Here is a 20,032-nt window from a genome sequence, read left to right on the forward strand (position 1 = left end):
AGCTCTTTCTTTACCTAAAAAAGCTCTTTAATTAGCATTGCAAGCTGTTTGCTTTTACAAGTGAAAACAAATGGTACCATGGCAGAGGTCCCATAGCCATATCTTGAAAAATTATGACAAAAGGAGAAACAAACAAAACATCTTGGAAAGTAAGTGTAGATTCACAGGAGTTTTCCTTCTATAATGAGAACAGGCTTTAACTCCCAGCATATCTTCTCTTTTGAATGGAAGTCAGCACAGCACAGGTCTGTCCCACAAGAACTTTTCTGCAGGTGAGAAAAACCCGATCTACAGGAGCTGCTTGACTGATCCACCCACAGCCCTCCTATCTGCTGACCGGTATGTGAACAGCCCTGCCAAAGCCAGGATGACAGTCCACAGGTATGGAATGGAACATACAAGTTCACCCAAGACCAGGTCCCCCAGCCCCGGATGAGCAGCTGTATGCCCCCACTCCACTTCCAGATGCAGCCACTGCTACTCGCTTCAGCGGAATTAAGCACATCTCTACATTTTTTCAGAATGAGGCACTGGATCATAAAAATCTTGAGGACAGATCATGTCTCCTTTCCATAAGAGTCTAAAAAAAAGCGTTTAAGTATTCATCGGTTCAAAACCACAACTCCAGCCAGAGCAAGAAGTAGGTGCATGTGAACCTCACGTACACATTACACAGGCTTCTTCCTAAAGTGACCTTAGAGAGGCAAACTATGCTCTGTGTGCAGCTCCAGCACAGATTTTCTTCTCTGTAACACAACTGTCAAATTTCACTGTCAATTACATTTTTATTAAAGCTTATGTACTGCACAACTAGACTTTGCTATTATTTACCTAATAAATACATCATGAACATGAAATAAAGGAGGAAAATGAAGCTTTTGAGTAAATCTGCCTGGAGGCAAATCCAATATCCCAGAAACAAATCATTATCTAACCCTCCATATTTTGACCTGCTCCCTACTCATATGCACTTTTACATGTTCCATCTTTACTTTCCTTCGAGTAAAAGTCATGTGTAATATTTTAAATATAGAGCTGAAAGTCACAGCTCAGAAAACTAGCAGTCTCTGGCTCTCATGGCAGGGAATACAGTCTGCTTACAAAATCTTGGTTTCAAAGTGCACTGCACTCAGGTTGAAATGGCATTCAAACATTTTCAGGAATTTCACATTTTTGGGTGCCACTATAACTGTACAGAGCACACAGATGATCCAAATGGAGAAGACAACAAATGCATTAATTTTAAGAGGCAAGCTTCAATTCAAATAAAGAAGAAAATTATTTTCTTTAATAGCTAAATTTATCCTGATCTAGTCCATTATAAGCTTTTGCATGAATATGCTAAAACAGAATATTCTGTCCTCAATCTGCAGTGAAATGAATGCAAAGTTTATTGGCAATATTACTTGTTATCACAGCAGTGCCTGAAGGATATAACTGATACCAGCACCAAGTTCTGCTAGATGCTGTACAAATGGGTACTAAGGGCAGGGACTGCTGCTGTACCAACGCAATGACAAAAAATAGAAAGGCAAAACCTGTTATTTTTATTTCGAGGTTTGCAGAAGGGAAAAAAAATCAAACCAGAGGAAAGAATCTAGGCAAACTGCTGAAGTTACACAGTAAGCTGCGACAGCTCTGTAACACACCACCATATCCTCAGACCTGGTCCAGTGATAAGGTCACCACTCCTAACAACGTTTTCAAAAAGCAAACCAACATAATGATGCACCAAACTTTAGGGGAAAAAAAAGAGGCAATTTCAGATCAATGTCTTCTGTTCCCATGAAGTAGGGACTCCAGTTTTCCATTTGATTTCAAGGACAGAAGGGAATAAGTGTGTGCGTGTGGGGAGGAGACACCAAAACAAGTCACAACCATTTCAACGTCAGTAACTACTAAGGTATCAGTAGAGGAAACCACTCTCAGAACTACATGTCCAATAACCACACACAAGATAGGAACAAAGGCATCAGATTATCACACACTTCATATAGTCTCTTATTCTTCCTGCAGGTACTCTGGGGATAAGAAATTGGAGGAGGAGAACTACAATTAGCATACATACAGCTCAGCACTCCCCAAAGCCCAGAGGAAACACACAGGACTAGGAAGTAGATGCATGGACAAGCGCTCCATGCACAGCAATTTCTGGGAAGCATGACGCAAGTGCTGCGCTGCACATTTGTAAGGACAAAAACATTCTACCAGAAGCAGAATATAGTTATAGCTCTATCATATGTATTACCTCAACTCACAGTATTTGATGTTCTTTATGAACTTCTACAGGGCTTCATTTTCAATCGCTGTTTCCAGCTTCTTCACCTCTTGCAAAGACTACAGAGAAACTATGCATGTTTGAAATCTCAGAGGTGTTTGGCTCTATTCTTCAGTGTTCTCCAAACATCTTATGAAAGTCTACAGCAAATGTGCTCAACAGCACTAACGAAATGGTTAAGTGAGGAAAACTAGTATAACAGGTGACGGTCACAGAAGTTTCCTGCTATCCTTATTATCAGGGTCATCCGTTTCACTAAGACAAAATGACTTCTAGGAAGCCAGCCAGCTATCCCCTTCTTTACTTAGACTGGTTTCACCAGAATTTGCTTGTAATCATTTCTGCCATTAAACATAATTTATGTGTGAAGATATGGGAGAAAGCAACCTCGATTTCACAGCATTCAAACACCACTCTGGAATACAGCTTTGGAGAAAGCCGTCATTGAAAACACCTGCAGAGGAAAATGGATGCATGCCTAGTCTATTAGATGAGTTACACAATTAGGTCAGGTTAAAAACCCTTACAACCCCTGTGTCCCAAACACCATTGACCTTAAAAGGCTGGTGGCAGGGAGGTGTCCTACTTCTGCGCTGGCACACGGCCATCAATGGCTTCTGCCCACCCGCGTCCCCAGGGGTCACCAGCTGCCTCCATTCAAAGGTCTATACAGTTTTTAAACCCAAACAAAGGCAACACAGTTGGGCTCTGCCTTCTGAAGGAACATCTATTTCCTCTTCAATCACTCTTCTACTTCCACCAAACCCATACCAGGCAACTCTATACCTAAAATTTTACAAGAGCTTTATTTTATTTATTTCATCATTCTGGATTGCTCCATATTCCCTCCTGGCTTTTCATCTGGATCTACTACTTGTTCTTTCAAGAAGCATATGAAGGCTAAAGGAGTCTGAAAAAACAGTCAATCTCAACAATAAGATCTTTCTTTGATTGATGCTCCAAGCCAAAATTTGATGAAAACATCCTCTTTCTCCATGGACTGCATTTTATTAGGCAGATACCATAAAGGCAAGAGGTCTCCCAGTGACTGCCTTGTCTCTCTTGAAAAAGAGATGGTGACTAACAAAAACCATATTTAAAATCTGTGCTAGCATGGTGATAAAAAAAGAAACACCACTAAAAACATTAAGTATATGAGGCAAACCCTGAAAAATTGGAGAGGGTTTCTCAAAAGCCTGGATACTAGATAATAATAATACAAGAGCATGGTAGAGACCAACATCTAAGACAGATCCTCAGCCTAAAGGACATACAGCCTAAAAATACACTGAAATGAAAGCAAGGGAAATTGAGAAAGTCGTTTTATATTTTTGGTTACTTTCTGAATTTTATTTTTAGCTCACAGTTTTGCTTCCTAATCACTACCTACTTGTTTAGTTTACCAACTATATTACTGACTTATATATTATTAATCTGTAACTGAATTATATTACTGACTTGGGAATATGTATGTTGCACTGTGTACTGACACACAGGTTCCCACGAGTAGGTACATGGTCATGTAAGAAGCAGACAGCTGCAAGTCTTCAGCTGCTGCAGACCTGTCACAATTCTACTTTATGTTTTTCCCTTTAAGAAAATAATCTAGAATCATTTGCAACCCAAGAGTTTAGACAGTGAAAGCTGTATTACAAGCCATACCGAAACCTAAAAAAGTCTACTTACCAGAAGGCAAAGCAAGAACAGAGCAGGCTCTCCGTGAAGCCTAGGAACATCCAACCCCCCACCGCTGTTCTTTCTACTGAAGTTCTAGAAACAAAAGCTACAATTTTCAGAAGCCCTTAAGCAATTTAAGATTCATTAATGGTCACTGCAATAGGATTTCAGCTCCTAAGCCGTAAGTTGTTCTTCTGAAAATGTTGCCCATACATTTTTCATGGAAAGACAGGCTTATAATAGGCAGGAACGGATGGCTTAGCAAAACGCACGCCACAGCCAAGATATTTTAAGGCTCTGTCCTCAACAGGACCTTAATGAAGACACACTGGTAAATGCAATTAGGAAATACTAATCAACATGTGTACATCTCGACTGCTGGCAACATCATCTCTATGGATACTGCTGCTTGCAGCTCTAAGAGCTAGACCCCAAAATAGGACTTAGCTGAACATCGTAATTTCTATCTCCATCATTAGAAATGTTAGCTTGCTGCAAAGTAACAGTATATTTCTCTTAAAACTGAACTGGATTAGTAATAAAGTAGTTTACAGCTTCTCTACAATTCACCTATAAGCCTACAGCCCTGTACCACACTAATATTGCTTAGGGAAACAACCTTTTCATGAAATATAGGCATTCCTCCTTCTGTAACATACCTATGGTAGACAAAGTTACAATGAATTACTCCAAAGTAATATGGCTGTCACCATCTTAAAGGTCATGAACAGAAAATGAAAGTTGAAGACTTGAGAAATTGCTGGTGGAAAAATGATCAGAAATGACCTGCTAGTATGCAGAGGTAGCCGTTTACTCTGATGGTCTCACAAAAGAAATATCTACACAATGACTTAAGTGAGCATATGTGCTAATGTACTGTAAATATCTCAGTAATACTTAAATTCAAATGATCTCATGCATAAAAGCATCTATGCTAAGCTCAAAGACGCACTACCATAGATTAATAATATATTCTTCATCAATAAAGCACAAAATACCAAGTATATATGCATGTATCTGTCAAAGGTCACGCTAACAGATCCTAATGGTTTATCATGGACATAAACTCTACTAATCTCTGTACTAAGGAAGGGAAACATGCCACAGGCCAAATCAAACACCATCCTTATTCCAATTACTAAGATGCCTCCTAAAATTTCCAAATGAAATCATTCAAATTCACCAAATTCTCATTCAAATCAACATACCCTGAACACCAAGAAATCAAAAATCTTTCAAAACTCCTCAAAAAAAAAAAAAAGAGCCGAGCTCACGGATAACTCCTGGTTAAAATACAATTCTGCTAGTGCATCCAAGAGGAGCCCTGCTGACCTCGGCCCCTGCTCAGATACAGATGCCTGTGGATGGGTGGGACCCAGGCCATCCTGGCTGTCCTGACTCAAAATCCATACATTACATTTTGCTTAGGTGTCAAGAGGCAACTGGAAAAATGGCAGCATTAGGGATTACTAGGCAGAAACGTCCTAACAGCCTGAACACATAAGAACAGCTTACTCAAATATTTAAAAAGTCAAAATAACCAAGTTACTGTCCTTTCTATTGGCCAGCTTTCATTTACAATACTCACCAGTCACAGGTAGACTGTTTAAACTTAGAGCTGGATCCACTCCATCCACATGTTTCACCTCAAAGGAGAACTCGGTGACAGAAGTGACATTGTGTCATTATTAAAACTAATATATCATCCAAGCATCCTTGACCACTGGGACATTCAGCCCAGGTGTCCTGGTCCAGACTGGTGTCAAAATGCTGAAGGAGAACATGGCTCCTGCAGCAGCCACAAGCTATGTATGGCTGCAAACTTCTTGATAACCACAAAGACATCACACGAATAATGTTCATTTTTGCATATAGCAAAGCCTAATGATGGGAATTAAACTCAAGAATTCCTACCCCAGTGAGCATCTGCATTTGTGAACACTTCCTTCCGTAGTTGGGTAATAAGCACAGACAATAAAAAAAAGATTCTAAAAATATACTACTCTTTTTCCCTGGATTAGTGTGTCTACAGTTAAATATAAACCATGCTCCATAAATTATCAAACATAGTGTCAAATTCTGAAGTGCACTCCGGAATCTCTCACAGAACACACAAAATACAGCATGATAATTTTGTCCTGGCCCAGTCAGTCTCAAGAACAATATGCTACTGTGCTAGATCAGGGAATTAATTCCCATCAACGGTCACACTAAAAACGGCCACAGGAACCACCATAGTTGCACACTGAATTTTTCAGGACCCTCTGCATCAAGCAAAGAGATTAATTGCCTGAACAGCTGCTCTCACAGGAAGGGAATCGACAGCAACATTGCCACAGTATAGCTGGCACACGCTTTCTGCTAAAAATCAACTTCCCCCTACTCATCTACTGCCAGTAACTTCATTTGGAACAAAGATATACAGGGAATGGTATTAGAACTATTTTTATTTAAGAAGCATTTGTTTACACGCATTATTGCTTCTACAGTGTCGTGACTATGCCTTCTGCTCTACAGAAATAACAGGATGAGTCTTTGCCCACAAGTTCTTCTGTACATCATAAAGCAAAAAGTCATTGACCACCATTCAAAGATCAAGGATGACCAGTACAAGATGAATGCAAGTACAGCCGTTAGTCACATTTATAAACGCTTCAATCAAGTAAAAAACCCAAGTATCTCTGATCCAAATGCAGAACGCATTAACACTTCACCACAGTGAACTTAAAACCTGGTTGTTTCATGCTGTTGAGTCATGAATTTTATATTATCTAACATCAACTTGCTGATGGCTATGGGAGTCTACATGTCAGCTTAGAAGGATTGAGAAAAGACATGGCCTCCTCACCAGATTAGCATGCAACTCAGTAAAAAGGTTTGGTAGTATTTTGCCTGTGTGGTTTACTGTAGCAGTCTCAAACCAGAACTACTATAAACAGGTTGACTTCCACACACCTTAAGCCCATCACAGAGATCAAGAGTTTAAATTAATCCAGATATTAAACAAAAATCCCCAATGTGAAATCTTCTGAGGACATTTAGTGTAACAATAATAATTCTCCAAGTCACAAACATCAGTTTTGCTTTTAATAGCAGTAGAGAAACACGGACTTATGGCACCTGTCCTGATCTGTATCGGGAGAGACAAGGGGACAGAGTCAGTTCATGGAATTCCACATCCTCGCTGGCCAATTAAGACATAACATTACAAGAGGAGTCAGATCTACCTTAAATGAATTGCGGGTATTGTCGTCTTTGCTAGTTTTCCAGTATGTGATAATGAAAAATTAGTAACAGGAGGAAAAATAAGAAGGACAAGCTTCCTTCATCCCTCATGTTCCTACAAAAGTTTATCAACCGCACTCAACCTGGGAGTACCTACTTCCCAGTGCCTGGAAAAACGATCAGCTACTCCAAACCAGCACGCATGCCATTACAGGCCAATGCACAGGGCCCAAGTGCGGTGCAGTTACCTGCTCCAGCAGCAATCTTTTGGTCTGTACAGGGAAGGTCAGATGGGACGTTCTCACCAAACATCCCTCAAAGCAAAAACCAGAGGAAGCTGTTTAGTTTTCCTTCCACGGCTCGGTGAACGCACCCAGGCACGCAGCGGAGCGGCTGGATCTGAAGGACTTGCACTACTGGAAAGGCTCCAGTAGCATCACTGCCCTCTGCCAACACCAAAAAATCACTTACGTGGACAGAGACACATTACGTGCGGAACCTTCTCGAAGCACTGCGAATGACAGAACCATCTCCCATAGTCATTTGTGTCTGTTTTGAAACAAACATACATTATCATATCGCCTTTACCTCCAAGAGTTCCGAATGCTCAAAAGCCATCAAATACACTATCACCCCAATTCTGAAAAATACTGGTGCACGGCTCCAGACTGGGAAAAATACCGACCATAATGTATAAGAGCTTTTTCAGCAATAAAAAATTTAATATTAAAAGAATGAAATAAATGAAACTAAGTATTTTTTTTCCAGAATTCAAGGACATATAATTTCCCATCACAACAGCACCGCTGACGCAATTGCGTGTGCCTTAGCAACAAAGGCGTACTACAGAATTTTATATACATCGTGACTCTAAATATTGTCAAAGCCAGGCTTGCATTTCACTGTGCAACTAAACCATTTCCAGAGAGGACACAAAGGTTTAACTGTCTTTTTTTGTAATTAATTTTTTTCTTAATATTCTGTCTTTCCATCCCATTTAATTAACGATTCCTAAGTAGTTCGCAGCATTTCCTGACTTTTACAGATTTTCTTCTTGATTGGGGTGAAAGTCCTCATGTAAGACACAGTCAAAGGTAGAACAATAGGTAAGACAGACTCTCAGCTTCCTCCCTACTTTCTGGGGCCCTAAAGTGATAATGCCTCAAGAGCTCCAAAACAGTTAGGGAAACAGATTAGTGACAGAAAATAAAGATCAACCTAACATCAGTTCTATCGAGCTAATTCTTAATGAATTTATGCAAGCAGTGTAAATGCTACAAATAAGACAATATTAGGTAGTTGCAAAAATTAATCGCATTCTTATTATAATCTCATCTGAAAGTATTTCATTTCTAACACTGATGTTCCAATGCTATTGCAAACTCTGAATACTTAAATAAGTAAACAGCAAACAAAAGGTCTCATCTTCAGTGCCCCAAGCTATCATCCAAAACTGGTTATAATTAAAGGTGTGAACAACAGAGTAACAAACCTGCAAAGTCAAGGTTCTGAGAAATTAATGGGCATCACACCACTGCACCAGTTCAAATTTATCACTCATTATCTCCCCGACTAGCACAGTGCTGTTTCACATATTTGTGCCTCCTTCTCTTTCCTCCAAGCCTTTCCTGCCTTTTCTAGATGGCTAATTTTAGACAATTACCGCTTCTGACACATTGAGACCTTTTCTCCCCCCCTTTCTTCTTCTTACTGTAAAGCTAGTGACCTACAAAAGCCCTGAGCACCTAAAATATTCCAGTATTTTAGAAAGTAAAGATTGATCATTTGAGGGGAAAAAGCAAGCAAGCAAACAGTCTTTGAATATCTGTTTCTCTAACATCTTCACTTTACATTATCTCAAATGGTTAAATGCACTCAAATGCAAAGGCTGAGGTGAGGTACAGGTCCCCATTAAACACTATTTTTATTAGGGTTAAGTCTACCGTACTTGATGAATTGAAATGTTACCCTCTCTTTGCAAAATTCTTCAGAAAATGAAAAATGTGCCTTGCTTTTAAAGTTACTTGGAAGTCCTACGCTACTGGTAACTGGACATTTACACAAACAATTGCAAAGTATTACATTACGCAAACGCCCTTTCCCTTCTCCTACAAATCCCAGCATTTTCCTTGTATCCATTCAAATGAGAAGGGAAGACACACATGCATGAACACATACATAAAAATACAGCGCACCCATCTCTTCCTCCATCCTACTCTGAAACAGAAAGAGCGGGAGAGGAGCGCAATGGGGGAGGGGTGACTTTCCATCAGATGAGCAAATTGTGCAAAATCTGGCCTATCCTTTACAGAGGTACCATGCTTTTTAACATCGCCTCACTTGCAAAAAGACTGTTTGCGCCCACTTCTCCCCCAAAACCCCAATGACATTGAAAAAAAATACTGCATTGCAGTATTTGCCAGTGCATCGGACTGTATCCAGTCAGCTGTCCCACAGACAAACAAATGTACATTTTAATGTGTCCAGGCATGTAAATGAGTTGTCTAGTGGACACAGATTGCCAAAACAGACAAGTGGATTTGTCAAGTTATCTGTATCACTCTCCCTCTCACTATAACATTCTCTGCCACTGCCCATTTCTTGCCTGGGGTGTTTGCTGAAATTATTTTGAAAGTGCAAGTTCCCAAAGAAAACAACAAATTCCCCTGCCAGAATATGGGATGCAATCATACTTTATTTCTTTTGAAAAAACCTCGGGGTGTGGAGTGGCTCTAGGTTATATACCAGCAGTATGACAATTACACACAGAAAATAACCTGCATTTAATTAGTACACTCCCAGCATACCAAGTAGGAAGGTTGAGGAAGAAAATTCACTGTAACCTAGAAGATATTATTTCCAAAAAATTAATACATTAAATATATGTAAGATTAACGCAACTGGATTTTCTTTCAATAGAGTCACAATATTTAACAGGACCAAATAAAGATGATGAAGACTATTCCAAACCCATTCAAATGGGATTTTTAAGTATACCCCTTCTAGCTCATTGCAACCATCCTTTGTCACAACAGCTCGGGCTCACTTTGAGAGCGCTCAAAAAGGTAAAATTAAGAAAGAGGAAGAAAGCAAAGGAAGCAACCAAGCCAGTCAACAGTGGAGAGGCATCCCTGTATCTAACATGGGAACTTGATTAGTAGAATACATGGGAATAGGATTTTAAACTGGTGGCTGGTGTTCACCTTGCATCAATACCCAATTGTAAAATTTCATCCTTTCCGACTAGTAGTTCGCCAAGACAACAATTTTTTTAAAAAACTGTCATGTCTGAAGACAACTACATTTTCTCCATCCTTCTGTCCAAACAGAAAGAGGTTTTAACATTTTAATCTTTCTTTATTATCTGTAGCAGTCTGAATTAAATTTCACTAACTTAATAGCTATTTTTCTACATGAGGATCTACAATGCAATCTTTTACATGCAAAAAGAAAATGTCACTATGTACATGCAGGCTGTATTCATTAATATAATCTTAAAACAAAGAAAAGAGGAAGATCAGGGCAGGAACACGTGCGCCATAAAACAAGGATTACATTATTTTAAAATCTTTGTAGAAACACCAAATTGAAGAGAAAATGAAAATGTAACTACTAGCTGATGACTCTTAAAACAAACAATGCAGCTGTGTATAATAAAAGGCACCCTTATTTATTGTCATGACTAAGTTAACAGATTTAGAACACAGTATCTCTGTTTTGGACAGAAGAAAAATTATTTTACTCTCACATACAACTACAATGCATGTCAGAATACATCTCTGCACATGCACAGACTGTAAAATACAGAATTTTACACACGCACACCCTCATGATTCCCCCCTACATTGTAGAGCAGTGCAGTTTTCAGAGGGCCATTCAATTAGTTCTCAGAAAGGATTGCAGCAGAAGCAATACTTAAAACAAAGCAAATTAAAAGGGGGATTTAATTTCTTTTTATTCATATTTAAACTAAGCACTACCATTCCTGCTTGAATTTGCATTCAAAGTAATCCTGCATCAGAGAAAGGAAGAAAGTAAAAATATCTGAAAATCTGAAGACAGAAAGAAAGGCGTGTTCTATATTCTTGCTTTGCTTCTCTTGTGCCTCCTGATGTGTGATAGATGAGCATTTTCTGGGCAACCACATTTTTATATCTTTTACGCTACCGTCTATCACTTACCAGTCTACTACGCTTTTTTAAACATTTCTAGCACCAATAGCCTTGTTTAAAGATGTACTTCTGCTATTTCCCATTATTATTTGCCACTGCAATAACAGACCATCACAATTAGCAAAATATTCAGCTGCAGTTTAAAAAGTAAAGTTGCCACAAGGAGCCTGACATTGGAAGCGGATACTGCTCCAGCAGATATATAATACACTGTGGCTAAAGGTGGGGCTGGAGACGAAGAGAAGAATAATCTCATTATTTTCGTAAATTCTGCTCAGTGCATAAACCCTAGGATATGGTGAACTCCCCTGAACTGATTATTCTGCCATATAACCATCTGATTTTGTAAAAATACCAATATCACTTAACACAAAATCACTGCTTAGGGTAAATTCATTCTACCTACTGTTCTCATAGGGACATTTGCTGGAAAATTCTAAGAAATGATTTGCAGAAGCTATCAGCTGTGGGAGTTCACTATTATACCTCTGTCAACTTCATTCAATATAATTTACATTTTTTTTTTTATACTGCCTCACAGGATTCCTTGCAATTTTTTGCACGTACAATTTCACAGCAGGGAGGGGGAAGGAGGGAAAAAAAAAAGAAAGATAACCTTCTTTTGCAGGAGAGAAAGAACAGATGCTTAAAACCAGATTTCTAGAAATCACTGTAAGCCTGAGCCAGAAATGTAATTAACACCTATTTATAAAGAATAATTAAAGTTGTGACTGCCACAAAGAACAGCAGAGATAATCGAGATAGCCCCTGATTTTTTTTTTTAGATTTTTTTTTTTTTTACACTGTTTGCAGTATTCCCACATGATTGCCACCTGCTCCCCCACTCAGCTTCCCCTATGCTCGTTTCCCCGGCAACCTTTCATTGGCTTTTCCTCCCAGCTATCGCTTTCAGTTCGGCTGCTCAGTCTAATCTTATTTGTTTTACACCCATCAAAACAAGCAGCTAGACAAAGACAATCCTGTAAGAATGGGAAAAGACCGTCGCTTTGTTTCCCCGGTTATAATAAATATCCGCAGCAAAAGTCTGCAAAACGTTAAATTAAGGGAAAAGGGGGGGCACCCACACCCCCACACCCCCCAGCATCCCGTGGGGCTGGCAGGAGGGATGGGTATTGTGCGGGTCTGGTCCCAGCCCCCACCCCGGGTCGCCCCGCTCGGCACAGCCCAAAGTCCCCGGCAGTTGTATTTGATCATGCCATTTTGCACAATCTGTAAGGAAGGCACAAAAGAGGGGACGAGACAAGCACGTCCGGGCTCCTCTGCCAGGAGAATATAGTCTAAAAATAGAAATACTATTTTTCACATAAATGGCTTTGACTTCTCCCGGCATTTAAAAAAGCACAAAACAACACCGCTCTCCCCCCAGCCCCCACCCCGACACAAAAAAACACACCCTTCCATCCACCCATCCATCCATCCTCTACAGCACCGGCTCCATAGGAAACGCAATACCTGAATTTTAGAGGCGATTAATAGGTTTGTATTTAAGGCTGGTGTAATACAAACGGAGATTAAAAGGCATCATCGGCTGCCTGATCCGCCAGGCACACGCGGTACAATGACACCGTGACTGTCAGCAGAGACCATCCTCGCTCGACTGAAATGCAACGTTCAATGGAAACGCCGTGAAGTGCCATCACAGTTAGATACGTTAAATAGATATATATACACACACACACAGAGGCAGACATATCCCACAAAAAAATAAACAAGGCTCTCTAATTTTATTTTATGACTCACAATCCACCACCCCAAACAAAAGAAATTTGCGAGGCACACGAGAAGCAAGACAAAACCCCACGAGCAGGCTCTCCCCGTTCACTTACCATTTTCAAGCCATTCCACTCCATCTGTGATCACAAAGATGGACCCTTACAGCCCCTCACAGAGTCAAAAGCAAAAAGAGCGTTATGTAAAAGCTGACATTCCTTCTTACAGCGCTGCTGCCCAACGATGCAACAAAATCGACATATACTAGGCGCTGCAACACATACAAGCCTCCTCCTCTTTTTATGAGGTCATGACAGGAAACTCTTTGAAATACAATATGCAGCATTTACTGAAGCTCATATAAATCACCCTCTTTTAAAATTACCATACCTATTGCGCAGTCCACCAAAAGAAAATTACCAATCTCGAGGCTTTTTTTTTTCCCCACCACCCCCCCCCCCCCCCCCCCAGGATTTTGCTCTGCATTTGTATCTCCAAAATGTCAATGTGGAAATTAACTCCCCCCCTTCCACCACTTTAAAAAAAAAAAGCCTCTTCTTCCTTTTGCATTTCAGTTAGCCACATACCAGCCTTGCATTAGAAATGAGCTTTTTTCTTTATTCTGAGAGAAATCGCAATTACCTTAAAATGACAAAGTACATCCTTTATTAAAGGATACGCACACATTAAATATGAAAGAGAGAGAGCGAGAGAGAGGGGGAGAGAGAAGGGGGGAAGGGAGAGATCATGTACAAACAAATCAGTAGCAGAAAACTAAATTCATGTGAAAACACAGACTGAGAATGATGCAGATTCGGGGAAAATCTGTATGTTAGCTTCTATATCTACCTCTATATATAAACCCGCTACGATCAGATTTTAAATCTACTAATACCTACCATAACCATTCTTAATGGCAAATATTGGGTCTTGAAAGGCTTCAACTCTTCTACAGATTTGCTAAGGTTTCAGGGAGTTATTTTTATTATTATTTTTTTAGAGATCCACAAAGCACAGTGCTAGACGTTTGTGCAGCGAGAATATTAATAATAATAAATAATAATAATAAGAGAGTAAATCGTCTATTTTTGCTCTGTTTTTGGAGAGTCGGGTCCCGCTGTCCCCGAGCGGGAGGCGCGGGAGCGGCGGCGGCGGGCGGCGGCGGGCGGCGCGGCGCGGGGCCCTGCTGGCACTGGCTGGCGGCGTCCCCCCGCTACACCCATTTATGGCACCATCTGTCAGCGCCGGGCGGGCGCTGATTGGCCGCCGCCGCGCGGGGAGGCGTTGCGACATCAGGTGCTATTGAAATTAGCCGCCGCCAGATTGACAATGTTAATGATTTGGTGACCTCTACAACAACAGAGACCAGATTTCTGAACTGCTGCTTGTATCTAGTAATTAAGGCCCGGTTGAAGAAACAACACGCATCCCTCTATTTTTTATTACTTTTTTTTTTTTACCTCTTCCCACCCCACCGGCGCAGGGGCCCTCGGCCGCAGCGATGTCATACCTCGGCCATGCTTCAGTGCCTACGTCTCCTTACCTCCTGCGCACCCAGCTCCCAGGTCCGGCGTATTTTAACTACCTTATCTTTTTCGACAGTTGCTTTCCGGAGAAATGCATATTTAATGATCTGCCTCTAGGCTTAAAGGCACAACAAAAGCACTTCGACGTGCATTTAAAGCTGCGTTTATTTTCAGGTACTATTGATTTTAGTAATCAACCCATCTCTCCCTCCTTCGGCCCTGTGAGGTTTTTAAAAATACATATTTTTAGAAGTGGATTTGATATTGCTGCCACTTGACGCTGTCTAAGGCACAGCACACACCTATTTATCAGAGCGCTCCCCTCGAACAACGGTAGTATTTCAGAATTATTTCGCCACCTCACTTCATTATTCTTCAGCTCTACAGGAAATAAAATGACGGTGAACTTTGGGCATTTAAAAGAAATTCCCCCCCCCCCCCCCCCGCCCCCAGCCTTAGACGGGAACGTGCTTAACTTAACAATGCACACTCATTAATCCTCCGCTTGCTGCCACTGACAAACTAACAAAACTTCACTTCCAAACAGCAGTATTTTACCCTCTCCCAACCATGGCAAGTTTATTAAAATTTCTCACAAGTTGGGAAGCATTCGTTTCCTTCTCTTTCTTGGAGTTATTTTCCTAAAGCATGTTTTGGCCAAAGTAACAAGGCATGGCATCCTGTCATTGCAACTAACCCTGAATTTACGTTCATCTCAACTAAAGCGACTGAGCATTACTCTATTAACATACATAGCAATAATTTAATTTTACCGTTCACATATTCATTTCAACAGCCAAATATGTTTGTTAAAAATTCAGTATCATTGCAAGCATTTTCAAACATATGAGCTAAAAACGGAGAAAGCTAGGATGGGCCATGTTATAAACTCATTTAGCTCTTTCCTGGAGAAAAATCTGGCTACAAACCACCAAAACCTTTTTCAAATATGTTATCAGATAATAATTGTTCTAGAAGTTGATTTTTTTTTTAAAGTACAAATATGCCCTTCGAACTGCTAAGCTCTGAACTGTCATTCTATACATTTTAAATTTCTTTAAACCTTAGCCACGCTTAAACACACACAGAGACTAAATACACCAATAAAACATATGAAATATAGTAAGCTTAAAAAAATCTAGCTACAAACAGACCAAGCAAGAAGAAAAATTGCATTTAAAAGACATCATACAATCTATTTGTGGAATGAGCACCGAATTCAATTAAAATAGGAACAATGTAAAAGGCTGCAGAGGATTTCTCTCACCATGCATCTTTTTGAGCACATTTCTAGCTTGGTAAAAACTAGTAAAGATTAAACTAGCTCGTAAGACAGATTTCCTAACTCAAATATTTAAGTGACCTATTAGACTGAACACACAGGCATCAAAATGCTACAGAGCTAGTATATTACCATACATTCTTGTGCAAATATACATCGAATATTAAAGTTATATTTGTAATGCAGATTTTTACGTAAGGTCTCTTCAGGGGTTAATAACACCGAAGAAGGCATCCAGAAATTATTTTTAAGTCTTTTCAACTTCAGCCTACTTTGTTACTATAAATTCGTTATGCATATCAAAAGATTCAGCCATTTTTCTGAAACAATAATTGCACGCTGCTCCTCTGAAAAAATTAGCTATCTTATCTGTCTATAAATCCAGGTACTCTGCACACTGACCACTTTCCCAAAAAGCACCCCGCACATGCAGTCTTTCCGAGGAACACTAAAACAAATGCTCAAACGTCCTCAGAGGCCTCTCTCCGTAAAGACAAAGGCAGAATCCTATTGTTGAAAAAGTCAACCTTATTCTCGTGCTTCCAATAGTACCATTATCTTTCAGGGTAAGGGACTGACCACCGCATCACGGTTGTGACATTTGTAAAGCATCAGATTCTCAATACAGTCTCTCCAGCATCAGCCAGCAAGCCCCTGAGCAAAGCACATTTTTAATGCAATCTTCCATCCCCACAAAAAGAAACTTGTCTTAAACAGCTAATCCAATATCAAAATGAAATCACAGGGTTGTTTCCCAGCCCCCCCCCCTCCCTCTCCTTACCATAAATGAGCAGTTTCTTGACTCATTAATGACAGTTTCCCTTAAAAGAAGTGATCTCATATCACTGAGCCCCTCTCCACCACGCATACATCCCAAAGGTTGCGGGTATCTTAGCATCAGTAGCCGCTAGCAAGCTCTCTCATACAGAGCCCAGATGGACTATACCAGAAGCCAATTCAGCGTTAATAACTACCTACTCTGTGCAGTTTAGAAGCCTTACGTGGCATAATGTCCTAGGCAACAGCAGCCGATTGAAACCGCAAATAAAAGACAACCCAATTCTCCAAAAGCATCAAAAGGAAAAAATAATAAATTGAAGAATGATTTTTTTTTCCAAATCTCTTACTTTCATAAGATTAAACTGAATCCTTCACAAACATATGAAAAAGGAGAAAAAACAGATGCTGCCCACAAAAAGTGACAAAATATTACCTCATTATTTAACAAAGCAGCATTAAGCGTCCTGCTGATTTCAAACATCTTGCCACAGATTTTGGTTAAGAGAAACAGAAAGAATCCTTTGCAAGCCCTCTGTCTGCAAAGGGTTCTTCAATTTTCTTGCGCACAACAGAATAGTCAATATGTTATTTCCCTAGAGTTCGCACATTAAAACATCTAGTCAGTGAGCTGAATTTTCCCCTTATCACACTGTAGACTCCTGTTATATGTACTGCTCTCTTTGCAAGATTAGCCTGCCCCAAACATGGCTGTTGTTTAAACTATTCTTTAAAGTAACAGTTCACTCCGTAACCACCAGGTGGGCAGTGTACACAGATTCAAGTAACCATCTTAAAGATTTTTCTTGGAATAGCAGCTGGTTGTGATATACAGCATAAATCCCCCCCTACACTTATCAAGCAAGAGGGGAAAAAAAAAATTGTACTGTTTTATGCCCTTTCCTCCCCAGAAGCAAGCCCCCACACAAAAACCCTAAAAATCACTTAACTTTTACCTTTTTTTTTTTTAAAAGGGACCTCGAAATTTACACAGGAGCATTTCATTCAGCAAAAATTAACTAAATGATAAAATCCAATCAGTTCTGAGAACAAAGTGTAATTAAAAGAGAAAGCACATCCATAGAAATGGTCTGTACTGCAGAAGAAACAAAATTAGCATTAAGTTCAGCACGACAGTGTTCTTTCATGGAAACACAAAATTCAGCACGTAAATAATTCACACGTGGGTAGAGTGTTAGAAAATATGAACTATACCTTCAAGCATATTTGAAGACAACTTGATAAGATACTGCTATGACGTATTTTGGCTTAAATTCATTTATGAAACAACCGTTGCATGCATCAGAGCACAATACCGAAATACACAGAAAGGATCCAGTTCTCAAAAGCATCCAAGTCTCCCAAGTTATCAAACTACTACATGTCCGCAAGCTATTTAAGTATTTTTTGTGCTTTATTTAAGGTCAAATACCTCAAGGAATACCTCCATTACTATAAAAAAAAATGAATTCACTCAATGCTCTACAGCAACACCCAGAGGCTTGAATGAGATTGGGATCTTTGTGTTAGGTGCTGTACAAACACATCTGAAAAGTCATTTCATACCAAAGGATTTACAAACAACATTTACAAGACGGAAGCACAAAACAGAGGTGTGAGAAAGAACAATAAAAGAAGAGCATCACAAAATGTCTTCACCAGCTGGGACGAATCGCTAGAGAATTAAGGCATCTGTGGCAACTAGCTGTGCGAAGGCAGCACCCAAAAGGTTATTTACTGAGATTAAAGAATAAGTGCATTATATGGACAAGGGCTTCTTCAGATTTATCACCTACAAAGTACCATCACCTAATTCTTTCATTTATAGCAATCCTTGCTGAGTAAGTATATGCAGAGTAGTGATTTTCTTTGTTGGCCTTTAACTAATATTAAAGTGATGCAGTAATGACTTAACCTTCTTGAATATGTATTGAGTTTCAAGTCATCCCTTTTTATATGAGGAGAAAGGTTATTTGCATTGATTTCTGTTTGCATGAAATAAGCTTATTTTCTCATTCACCATATGCCTTGAACACTAATTAAAAGTGTCACTTTCTTCTAATGTAAAAACATAATCATTTAGTAAATAAGTATTCTTGGCTTTTTGGTCTTTGTGATGATCTATTTAAGGACTTTTTATTTCCAGGTAACTTCAGTGCTTTGATTACCACACACTCCTCTGATTTAAAAAGAAGTGTTTTGTAAATATAGGTGTGGGGTTCCCCCCCCCCCAAATAAAAAGAAAAAAATCTAGAAGTGCATCTTTAAGGACCCACACTCCTCTTACCCTGAGGCAAATCCATCCAATCAATATGAAACCATTCACATGCCACCATCTGCCAAGCTGTACAGCAATGTGGCTGGAACAGACCTCTTATAAAGCAGCAGTGGTCTCATTTTCAGTCTATTAGGGAAGCACCAGAGCTCTCACGTGCAAGGACACAAAACTCCAACTCAGACTCTCTCACACCAGTTTCTCCATGCACTGCTGCAGAACTCCTGTAATTTTTGCTGCTGGAGTTTTCGCACTAATCAAAGCAAGAGGGAGGAGAAAATGATCAGTAACAGCCCTATTTCACTGCAGCACAAAAATAAAGAACTCTGTTTAATTCTATCCTAATATGATTATAGCAAGCCATTTAAATGCTGCTGCCTGCAAACTACAACCTGGCATTTTCCATCCACCTCATTTTCCACACTTCCAGAGGACTAAACATTTACACCTAGAACTGCGTTATTCTTTTCCAAGACATTCCTATCAAAGTTAATATTTAATTCTGATCAAAGTATTTTGTTGACAGATGGGAGGGTGCAGGTGGATGAGGAACAAAAGGAGATACATGCGAGAGCAAGAGATGGATTTGAACTACAAAATGATTTAATAGAAGACAATAGGCTGGGAAAGGACATTACACAATGCAAGAGCTAGGGTTTGCCCTATGCAGTAATTCAAGAACCTCTGCGGAATCAGTCTCCAGTTCAAGGTATCACATCAACGCTATCTTTAACAACACTGAGCTCACAGATAGCCTTTTCATCAGGAGATCTCATAATAATTTAAAATATCCTCCACCACCTATACCCTTGGCAAATTCATTGCATGACTAACTAAAAAAAAGCAACAGACAAAGAAGGAAACATGAAGGGGTGCAAACCCCTTATGAATGTATACAGAGAGAAGAAATGAACTATTTTAAAACCATCCATGAAGCGACAGGAGAATGTGAAAAGCTAAACATGCAATTCAGTGATGCTGAAAGTCATGAACTCAGGTGGAAAAGCTAGGACCAAATTGTTCATGACACCTAACCCAAAGCCAGACTTTACGAAAGAGAACAGAAACAAAAAATAATCAGTCCAATTA

The 20,032-nt window shown here is 39.7% G+C and overlaps 1 protein-coding gene across 2 annotated transcripts in view; it reads right to left on the reverse strand.

Moving 5' to 3' along the window:
• Positions 1-16,789, reverse strand: part of ELAVL4 (ELAV like RNA binding protein 4) — a 62,705-nt gene extending 45,916 nt beyond the window's left edge. For both annotated transcript variants that reach the window (XM_075710209.1, XM_075710208.1), the window contains exon 1: positions 16,673-16,789. In XM_075710209.1, the coding sequence (XP_075566324.1) occupies positions 16,673-16,789 (117 nt within the window). The remainder of the gene's footprint in view (positions 1-16,672) is intronic.
• Positions 16,790-20,032: the final 3,243 nt, after the last annotated feature.

Source organism: Pelecanus crispus, chromosome 5 (genome assembly GCF_030463565.1).
Source record: "Pelecanus crispus isolate bPelCri1 chromosome 5, bPelCri1.pri, whole genome shotgun sequence".
Lineage (NCBI taxonomy): Eukaryota > Metazoa > Chordata > Aves > Pelecaniformes > Pelecanidae > Pelecanus > Pelecanus crispus.